We start from the raw sequence: 11262 nt of genomic DNA, 5'->3' as shown, positions 1-11262 counted from the left end.
TACTTCTTGGCTTTTTCTTCTTTATCTTCGTGTGTTGGGATTGAGGTGAAGACTCTGAGGCCGCGTTTTTAGGGCTTTCCCTGGGCCTGGACACTATGGCTGCCTTTGCCTGTTGTGTCTGCTGTTGCTCCCCAGTATTGGGCTTTATCTTCAGTTGCAGACACGACCCTTGCAGAGGTGCAGGAGGACCAGCCATGTTTTTCGAGCCTCTCCATCCTCCTTAACCCTGTCATGGCCGCCCCCTCCCCAATACGTCATCAGCATTCAGGTTGTTGTGAGCGCTGCAGCGAGGTTTGAAGGTTCAATGACTTTCCGTCGCTTTGAAGGTCACCATTTTTTGGTGTCAAGAAAGCTTTCCTTTGAAGGCAGCAATCTGAGTTTTTGCACAGCTGCCTGCTGGGTCCTCACTCATCTTAAAGTCCCTGATGCATAATTCATGAGCGCGGCGCGGCGCTGCGGCTGCTTCTCACATTCTCAAGCGTTTCCTTTGGAGCCGCGCTTTCTATATGACACACTTCAACAAAGCCTGGCATGTTTTCTGAAGATGACTGCCTCTTATTTCCGTCACATCATTGTGTTTTTTGCTTATTTGTTTCTCATGTTTCAGATACCTTCATTTCATTCCGTCCTCCCCTCCCTCTGCGGCGGCCGCGCCATTGGCGCACCGCTGAGCCCTTAAAAAAAAATCTCTTTAAAATATTTAAAAGTCAACAAGCGCCGATGTTTAGGAACAATTTCATTTCCATTTCTAGGACTCGCCGCTTCTTTATGCCTTTTGATAGTGTATAATTTCTGTTGTATTTAATATCGGAGCTAAGTGGCGTTATTATGAGTAATAAAGGCGCGGCGGGGGCGATGAGCGCGGTTTAATGTTGATTAATGAAATTTAATATTACCTGATAAGTGCCAGGGGGAGGCGGTAAATAAAGCAATAGATATTATTCCATATTCATTAGCTTAGCCTTGGAGGTTGTATTCTGCAGCGTGGCCAGCAGGGGGCTCTGTTCCTGCACGTTGGGCTCTGGCTACAGGCGTGAAATGAATGGAGCGCTTTACAGAACACAACGCGCGTCTGGGCAGCGGCCGCACTTACAGCACGCCGGAGCCTGGCATTAACCAAGTGTAACCTGCAGCATTACCCGGAGGAGTTACTGGAGCATGCCGACCACTGCTGGGATAAGTGACGCCGATTCTCAGATTTGCACTGAATTTAGTTGTCACTTGCTTGATCGGACATTAATGTTTTCTGAAAAATTGAAATAAAAGCAGATTTTGAGCGCATGGAAGCGAATGCAAAATGTGGGTGTAATACAAACCAGAGCGGCGGAAACACTTACAGGGTTTCTCCCCTTATCTCCTATCCAATTGTCTTATCTCTGGGGGTCTGACCACTGGGACCCCTGAGAATCTGGAGAACGGGGGGGGGGGGGGGGGGGGTGTTAAAGTTCCCTGGTGCGCATGCAGACCCACTGTTCCATTCACTTCTATAGGGCCAGCCACAACTGCACCAGTCACTTGGGGTGCACAAGCTGATAGTTGGACCCCTGCAGCTTTTATTGTTGCAGATTTTGCTGCGTTTTATGAGCAAAATCCAAGACTGGATGGAGCAGAAGGGAGAAGAAGAACTTCTTAGATATTTTTCTTTCCTTTTATAGACATTCTTGGCTTTGGCAGGAAAATCTGCAACAAAAAAGGCTGCGTTTCTGCAAGTCGAGGCTTCAGCCTAAGTCTAAGGCGCCCTGTAGCGAGCTGCAGCAAAAAAAGTGCTGCTGGAAAAACTGCAGTGAAAATGTATCATGATTTTTCCAGCAGCGTTTTCCTCTGCAGATTTTCTGCTTCGATTGTACCTATAGGGAAACCTCCAGCGTTGCCGTAGATATAATTGACATGCTAGGATTTACAAAATCGCAACGGTTTTGGAAATTGTCACGGTGGGTGGTGTCAGACAGGAGCAGGCAATAGGGCGTGGCTCAGAGCCCTGACACTGTCCTCCTCTGATTGGAGCTCCCTTGGAGTCACACCCCCTTCTCCTGCCTGACACCACCCACTGCTGTTAGGGAGTCTAGTTAGTATATCAGGCACCAAAACTGACTGTACCGATTGCTCAGGAATGGCGGAGGCTAGGGGAAATATTCCATCTGTGCTGGAATCACTGGAGTTAATGGAGGTGGTGAGAGGTCCACTTTAACTTGTTCTATGCTTTGCACCCTGGACTGTTGGCCCGGACATGGGACTGTGTAACTCATGGTCACATGGTCGGGTCCATAGAAGTGAATGGTCAGTGTACAATCCAGGAAATACACAGATAGCACTGACCTCGGCCATGATCGTCTGCAACCGGCCTTGAGGGGATTTGAACATGCAGCAGTCCGCCATGTTGGGGGGGGGGGGTAGTAGATCAGACCTACAGTAGTGAGGACAACAGGAGAATATACATTAACCCCTTCCCTGCTGAACACTCATTTATAACCGGTGGCAGGAAAAAAACCCATCTGGTCGTCCATAAACCGGGAATTTGACAGAAAGTGTCACATGACCCCTCTGCACCAATCAGTGCCTGTGAACGGTGCAGCGCCTGGAAATTGCAGATCAGCAGATTTCAGCTCTCGCATTGTAATAAGAATATTGGCGTCGGCGTCACCTGCCTGAAAAGAAACGAGCGCGACGTTTCTGTGAGAGTAAAACATATTTGTTCACGGCGGGGAAGCGGAGATATAAAACAAAGCAGACACCTTGGCTGTCATCGCCCCCGCTGCTCACCTGCCGCCGCAACGCTAATCATTTCCCCGCTTTCACCTTTCTGCGCTTCCTTTTTAGAATTTCAATGAATTCTGCAGTTTGTGGTTCATGTAAAACAGCGACAAATTGTCATCACGCGGAGGGGGCACTTAGTTATCTCGCCAATGATATCCCGACTGGATGCGCAGTCAACAGATACAATGTTAAAGACGACAAATTTCCCAACAATGTATCGCTTTCATCTTTCCTTCAGAATAGAGAGGAGGATGAGAGGTGAAAATTACCCCCCTCCCCCTCCTCGAGACTCCTGCAAGGATGTCATAGAATACTGCAAGAAATACTCAGAAAATCCACAAAAAAGATGGCGGGGCATCAGAATATATGGCACCACCCCCTCTGCTCCAATTCATGGGTCAGCAATATATTGGGGGTCTTGGGGCGCATTCACACCAAAAGAAAAATCACATGAAAACTGCATGGAAATGCGCCATGTGAACACAGCCTACGTTTATCTATTGAGCCTTCATATACCGTATCCCCCCGGTGTCCCATCCAGAAGGATTTGATCCTAGACACCTAGATCCTGGACGCTGGTGCTGGGTCCAGAGCTGGAGCCATGATACAGTCTCACATCAGTGACCGCGCCGAGGGGAAGTCATAGATCCAGAATCTTCTGTCAATACCTGGAAGGTCATCACCGCTGAGCCGACATTATCTCTCACATTTATGCTGAGCGCAGAGTCAGAGTCAATGGAGTCTCCGGGGCAGCTGACGACGTCATCATAGATAGTTTGCTCTAAGGTCATTTCTTCTGTGGTCTGAGCACATCTCCTGTTTTGGCCTCCTCTGGTCTGAGGATGGTTCCTGGTATGATCTCCTCTGGTCTGTGGTAGGTTGCTTGTGTGATCTCTGGTCTGAAGCCAGTTCCTGGTGCAGTCTCCCCTTGCCTGAGGCTTGTTCCTGATGCAGTCTCCCCTGGTCTGAGGGTGGTTGCTGTTGTGGTTTCCTCTGGTGTGGGGCTGGTTCTTTACTTCGTCTAATCTGGTTTGGAGTCAGTTCCTTGTACAGTCTCCGCTGTTCTGGGGCTGGTCCCTGTTTTGGTTTCTTGTAGTCTGGAGCCAGTTCCTTGTGCAGTTTCCTCTAATCTGAGGCTGGATCCTGGTGTGATGTTCCCTGTTCTGAGGTCATTTCCTAGTGGGATCTTCTCTGGTCTGAGGATGGTTCCTGGTGTTGTCTCCTCTGGTCTGTGGTAGGTTGCTTATGTGATCTCTGGTCTGAAGCCAGTTCCTGGTGCAGTCTCCCCTTGCCTGAGGCTTGTTCCTGATGCAGTCTCCCCTGGTCTGAGGGTGGTTCTTGGTGTGGTCTCCTCTGGTGTGGGGCTGGTTCTTTGCTTCATCTAATCTGGTTTGGAGTCAGTTCCTTGTGCAGTTTCCCCTAATCTGAGGCTGGATCCTGGTGTGATGTTCCCTGTTCTGAGGTCATTTCCTAGTGGGATCTTCTCTGGTCTGAGGATGTTTCCTGGTGTTGTCTCCTCTGGTCTGTGGTAGGTTCCTGGTGCGATCCCTGGTCTGAAGCCAGTTCCTGATGCAGTCTCCCCTTGCCTGAGGCTTGTTCATGATTCAGTCTCCCCTTGCCTGAGGTTGGCTCCTGGTGTGGTCTGTTCTGATCTGAGGGTGGTTCCTGGTGTGGTCTGCTCTGGTCTGAGGTTGGTTCCTGGTGTGGTCTGCTCTGGTCTGAGGTTGGCTCCTGGTGTGGTCTGTTCTGGTCTGAGGATGGTTCCTGGTGCCATCTTCTCTGGTCTGGGGCTAGTTTGTGGTATACTATTGTCTGTTCTAAAGACAGTTCTTGCTGTGGTCTCCTCTAGTCTAAAGTTATTGGTGCTATCTAAGGCCGGTTCCTAGTGTGGTCTGAGGATAGTTCTTGGTGACATCTCCTCTGGTTTGGGGCCAGTACCTGTTCCCACCTGCCTTGGTCTGTATCCGCTGCAGTATTGTCTGGTCCATAGACAGTTCTTGCTGCGGTCTCCTCTGGTCTCAGTCTGGTTCTTGGCCTGCACTCCATAGATTGTGTTTTTCTAATCATATTTTAGACAGATCAATACAATGACTCAATTAAGTACCACAAGGAGTCAATAAGCGGCGGCTTCAAGGATGTTACGGGCTTGTTACTTAGTCCGTAAGCTTGTAAGTAAAAATCAGATCATAAATATATTCCTTGAGCTTGTGGATCTGAAAAACCTCCTCAAAGGCAAGGCCAAGCCGGCTCAGAGAGAGCAAACCTAAAGCATGCAGATTATTGAGAAGAGGCCACAGCGGCTGATACATTGTAACAAACTACCAGGACAATAGAACGAGTGGGACAAATGACCCCCAACCTGCTGGGACCCAGAGAGCCCATGTGTGACACCCAGTAATAATGTGACTCTCTTCTTAAGGTGTCGTGCAGGATCCTCATTCAGCAGAGTGGAGTGAATTACCGGCCTGGTCCTGTAGAGGGCGCTATGACTGACTATGGGACAATGTGACTGTATAATCACTGGGTGTATGTTACATGTGCAGTGATGGTGACGGCTCTGGGATATTTTCTACTGAACGTGAACTTGCACTTGGTTGTTCAGGAATTGCATTATGAGCGATTGTCTAATAGTCCATATATCAGTTCATTACAGCAGAAGAGGTTCCGCAGCAGTCATTCCCAGTGGAATAAACAGACCATGACAATTGGGTTGTCCTCCATCCATTCTGGAAATCTCCATACACTCAGTGCAAGATGGTCCCTTTCTGACTCATCATCCTCAGGTTCCTCCTCCTCATGCAAAACTCTGGTCTCCCCATCTAAGGGGTTAACTTACACAGAAGAGAGGGGTCCCATAGTAAATATCACTGGACCCCCACTAATATGCTGGGTTCAGCCACCCATGCAGAAGAATAGGTTTCCACAACCCCATATCTGCTAACAAGGCAGTTCCTCTAGGGAGGGGTCTGCACAGGTTCTCCCCACCCACTAGTAAAAGAGACTGGACCAATCAGAACTGACCTTCTTCTCTAAGGGTCCCATTGCTGTTGCACTGCTTGCCTCTATGTATCTATACTCTAAGGACCAGTGCAGGTCGTTGTTCTAGAAGCTTCTCCTGTTCTGGAGGGTTGCAGAGTGTTGGGGTCCCTTTTTTAACCCTTTGAAGCCTCGCTCTCTCCCCATTGTTACCTCTTCACTCCCATTTTCTGCCGCTGATGTATTTGTGAAATTTTCTGATGCTTTTTGGGTCCTAATATCTTGTTATCAGATAATCGGACGTAGACAAATGTGAGGAAACAGATAGAGGCTGCGCGTATGAGCGAGATCGCCGGCGCTGAATGCAGATGATCCGATAAGTGGTAGAAAATGAGCAGAGACAATAAAGCGCGGCGGATGGTGAGGGAGCGGCGGATAATATTCTGTTTGTCCTCACATTGTACAAATATTACTTTATGGTCACCTTAGTCTCACCTCTGCCTTAATGACATGCAGCCGCCACCGCCGCCGCCGTGATCAGCCGCTCAGCTCTGACTGCAGTTGTCGCCTCCATATATTACCAGTTTGTATCCTTCACATTGCAGATATGGGGGGCAGTGGACTTCATGCCTGCGAGGACGGGGAGGCCACGGCGACGCGATATTTACTTTCACGTGGCGCATTTTCTATGCAGTTTATTCTTCGTGTCCCAAATACAAAACATGAAAGAATCCGAGCCCATTAGAGAAGCCACAAAAAATGAAAGTTCTAGAAATCCCTGATCAGGGCGCGGAATGTATCACTGACGTCTGATACAAAGTATCCAAACATAGCGAATACGGATGGGAAAGAGGAGCTTGCTCTTATGTAAAGCTTCTGACAACAACCCCCGTCATCACGATCTCTGCTGGCTGTCACATTCATCTTTACAGCCAGAGACTGATAACCCGGCTGACACCGCTGCGGAGCTCGTCACAGTGTATTGGTCCTCGCACTAACTGACAGCAAGCAGTGATCTTGAAAGTACTAAGGAATGAGACAGAACTCTGCATTATACAATGATTGATGTGTATTTCTATAAGACTGGACACCGTCCCTTTAACTACTGTATCTCCCATTGACTCTTCGCCCTCTCCGCTGGCGGGCAGCTCTTCGGAATGGCGCACATCTGTGAGCGGCGGTGACTTATGGAGCTATGTGCAATCATGATGGTCTAGCCAAAAAAACAAATGGCTTTCTATTAAGGCCTCCCCTCCCTTCCCTCCAAATGTAGAAGCGTTCAGGTTGGAGCGCGAGGTGCCCCTGCCAATCTGTCTGTGTGCCGAGGGCTGAGCACTGAAGGCATTCATCTGGCGGCTGGCAGGCGCAGATCTATCACGGGTGACCTTATAGAGAATATTCCCTGCACCAGTGACACAGCTCATTGCTCAGAGCTCAGCTCTGCAGGCGCCAGTAGATGTATGAAGTGGCCGCTCCATCCCTCACTCTTCTGCTTTGTCTCCGGAGGACGCAGCATTTACATTCACCGGCCTTTCGCGCCTCTTCTTCTCTGTTGAGTGACCCAGTGTGAAATCCGAATCATTAGAAATATTGCTGCGGCTTCCACTCATTTATTAGTTATTGGTCCCGGGTAATTGGGCTGGGGCGCGGAGAGGGGAACATGTTGCGGTGGAGCCTGAGGTCACCTAATGAGGCGAGATGTAATAATACAAGATTGATTTTTACTTGTGTACAGAGAGAGATTCCAAGAAGAGCTGGAAATGCGCCGGACGCGGCGAGTCTCAGAGGAGGCACCAAGGGATCGGAAAGGAATGGAGGGGCAAGAGAGGCAAAAACCGCCAAGGCAAGGCTGAATGCACTGCACTGAGGCTCCAGGGGCCGAGGGGGGCACTGCAAAGACCTAGGCAGGTCAATGGGGTCGTATGGTCAGCATCGCAACCTTAATAAAGATTCTGCATCTTATTTCTTCTCCATTTTCAGGATCTCTGCGACTTGTCAGTGAATGGAATATTCTAGATTATATCCAGAGACTGACAACTTGTACAAACAGAAGACGCTCAACAGATGTGTCAGATGTCTAGAGAGAAGCGAATTGGGTTTGTTGCAAATTTCAGGTTTGATCGAACCCCAACTATTGGCCCACAAATCACTTATTGTGCAAAGCAGAGGTCCATGGGAGGTGCAGGAACATAACACTGATATCGCCTTCCCTGACCGCTGTCCTCGTCTGGCATCCTGGGTGACATCACGGGTCTCTTGAGTCAAAAGAACACGGGATATTGTTACACCATGTGACCAGTGAGGTCCAATCACCGGCTTCAGCAGTCCCCAGGGGACCATGATGTCACCCAAGAGGCCAGAAGAGGCCAAAAGACAACCGAAGATGAGGGAGCCCAGGAGAGGGAAGGTGAGTAAAGGGGCTTATTATTTTTTGTACCTCTTGTGGGTCTCCGATTATTATATTCTGTAGTCAGAACGGAAAAGTAAAGCTCACGAATACTTAACAGAATGATTCTCAAAGGTGCAGACATTATTGGGGCCAATGAGAGGAAGGAATCCCATGGAAACATTAAAATCAAACCTGATACCAGATCCAAAGCCTAAATCAGTTCAGAACCCAAACTATACCCTGAAATTATTTAGACCCTAGACCAGAGCCCAGAACATTACACGTACCCCAGAATGAAGGTGTAACGTCTTATAAGAATAAGCCCTCACATAGCGATGTCACAGAAAAGTAAAAAAAAGTTGTGAATTTTCAAAGGTGGAGATGGAAAATATGAGAAAAGTCATCGGGAATGAACGTACAAACTACTTTGTGTCACTGAAGGGTGATGGAGAATTCTTGGGCAGAGTCTAACGTTCTGTACGAGCAACTGAAGCTAATGGCGGTCAGTGCGGAACATCGGGTAGATACTTCCATTGTCCATCTGTGATCCATCGATTGGAACCAGATCTGAGCCATTCTCTCAAAGTGACTCACAAACACTCCAATGTATAGAGCGCCGGGCTAGTGCATAAGACCACGACTAGCCACAGTTACTCACAGTCATACCACGGAGCAGCCTCGGAGGAACGCTTCTTAAGGGTCAAGGCTCAGAAGACACAACGATTCCTTTTTTCCAAAATTCAGACCCCAGACCAGACCAAATATGAAATAAAACTCCAAATTTATTAGACCCTAAGCTTCAAAATTACATCAAACCCCTGACCCCTAAATCCATTCAGACCCCTGACTAAACCCTACAGTTAGTTAAGAGCCCATGTCAAGTCGCAAAATCAATCCCCAAAAATAAAATCAGATGAAAGACGAAACCCCATAGGAACTTTAGATCATAGACCAAACCAAAAATTAATCCAGATCCCAAACCAAAACTCTAAATCTATTAGACCTCAACCCCAAAATAAATCAGACTCCAGAGCAAACCCATAAACAAATCTAGACCAAATCCTAAAGATATTCAGACAAAAAGTTGTGCGCCTGTCACCGCCAACCAGTGTCAGGATGTGCTCGCCACCACATACTACGTCCTGAAATAGGACCAAGAGGCAAGTGATAGGTAAGAGCTTCTTGGCCCAACCTTGTTTGGGGGGTGCGGGGGGTTATCTGAGGGAGTCGCCCTCTCCTTATACCCTTAATCTGAGCCTGCACCCATGTAATGTCCCCAACCGTAATTGATTTCACTTGCTGTAGTAGCAAGAAAAACAAGGACACTGAAGGCAACGGGGGAAGTACTGTGGGCATGTTGTGGGCGATGACCAATGTAAGGACCTGAGGAGACACCACAAGACAATTCAATGTGTCTTGTACTTAACAATGCTGTGGCCATTTGGGGCTTGTAACTCGCCAATAACACAACAGGTCATTACCAGTCGATGCCACAGACACAGCCCAATGAGAGCGTAGACCTAAAGTGTATAGGAACATACCCATATGAATTGTCCTCCTAGACCTCAGACTCTGGACACTACCACTTACTGGCCACCGGTTATGTCTTTATTCTCGATATGAAATAAGTTCGGATATTTTCCAGAGATCTTTGCATTGTGGATTCTCGGTGATTAAAATGCAATACCCGAAATAAACAACCATGACAATGAGTAGACAATGAGTATCCGGAGACCCTATTACTTTATTTATGGATGCACCAGGCAGAGCTTTGGGATTGTGTGTTCAGCCCCTGGGAGAACCTAAGAGCTTTAAAATGAAGGAGCCATTAGCAATTATGTATCTGTGAGATTGTATCTGAGCCGCCATGTTCATCTATTAACTTTCTCTTAATATTTGGTTGTTGCTCTCAATTTAATTTTGGGAAGATTCTCACTGCAATGAAGAACCAAACAGCCATCTCCAGCGTTCTTCTGAGTCTATCAGACACTCCGAGGACCATCTACGTCCTCTTCACCATCTTCCTCCTCATCTACCTGATGACTGTCTTGTCCAACCTTCTTATCATCCTTCTCGTTGTTACTTGTGCTCATCTTCATACTCCCATGTATTTCTTTCTAGGAAACTTAGCCTTCTTGGACATGTCCTACTCATCGGTCACTGCCCCGAGGTTGCTCTATGACCTCTCCACCCATCACTGGTCCATCTCCTTCCCAGACTGTATAGCACAGATGTTCTTTGTGATGTTTTTCGGGACCTCTGAAGCTTTCTTGTTGTCCTCCATGTCTTATGACCGGTATGTTGCCATCTGTCGGCCTCTCTATTATTCCCAGGTCATGTCTTGGGGCAGGTGCACTCAGATGATGTCTTTGACTTGGTCTTCTGCTTTCCTTGCTCCCTTCATTTACACCTTATGTTTAAGAAGATTGACCTTCTGTGGTCCCAACTTCATCCAGAACTTCTTCTGTGATCTGCCCCATTTGCTCCAGATCTCCTGCACTGACACTTCCATCAATGTCCTAATGTTAATACTTGTTGGAGGAGCCCTCAGTGTCGTAGCCTTTGTTGCCACATTTTACCCTTATCTCAAAATTTTTAGGACAGTGCTCAAAATTCACACCAGTGATGGAAAACATAAAGCCTTCTCCACCTGTACGTCTCACCTGACTGTGGTTCTCATATTTTATGCCTCAATAACTTTCATCTACCTTGTCCCTAATACCAGTAATCTTCTCACGCTGAATCAAGTGGTCACTGTGATCTATACACTGGTCACCCCATTACTGAACCCCTTAATCTACAGCCTGAGGAACAAAGACCTGAAGGCCGCCCTGCAGAGAACCTTCCATAGACACCTGCTGATTCCAGACAATGGGACAAGACGATGCCGATGACTCCTGCTGAGGACTTGTCATAGACAAGATAAACACAATATAGATTAGGCCTAAAAAGGTTTTACCAGATCAGAAATTTGTAGAGAATGAAATGCTAAATCTGTGCAAATACAATTATTTACCATTTAGATTTTCCCCTTTTCTTCCCTGTTACAGCCCCCGATATCTCTTCTGATGACTGTGTAACACTGAGATATGTCTAGTCCTGAGCGTGACGGTGTTCTTGTTTCCTTTCTTCTTCTAATTAGT

At 47.6% G+C, this 11262-nt stretch overlaps 1 protein-coding gene across 1 annotated transcript; it reads left to right on the top strand.

The window, feature by feature from the left end:
- Positions 1-10059: 10059 nt before the first annotated feature.
- Positions 10060-11013, top strand: LOC142217882 (olfactory receptor 5P6-like). Its single transcript, XM_075286205.1, has one exon. The coding sequence runs from the start codon at positions 10060-10062 to the stop codon at positions 11011-11013; it is 954 nt and encodes a 317-aa protein (XP_075142306.1).
- The last annotated feature ends 249 nt before the right edge of the window (positions 11014-11262 follow it).

This window comes from Leptodactylus fuscus, chromosome 9 (assembly GCF_031893055.1).
Source record: "Leptodactylus fuscus isolate aLepFus1 chromosome 9, aLepFus1.hap2, whole genome shotgun sequence".
In the NCBI taxonomy this organism is placed as follows: domain Eukaryota; kingdom Metazoa; phylum Chordata; class Amphibia; order Anura; family Leptodactylidae; genus Leptodactylus; species Leptodactylus fuscus.
Note: the sequence above shows the minus strand (reverse complement) of the source record. Positions and strands in the feature narration are given on the sequence as shown.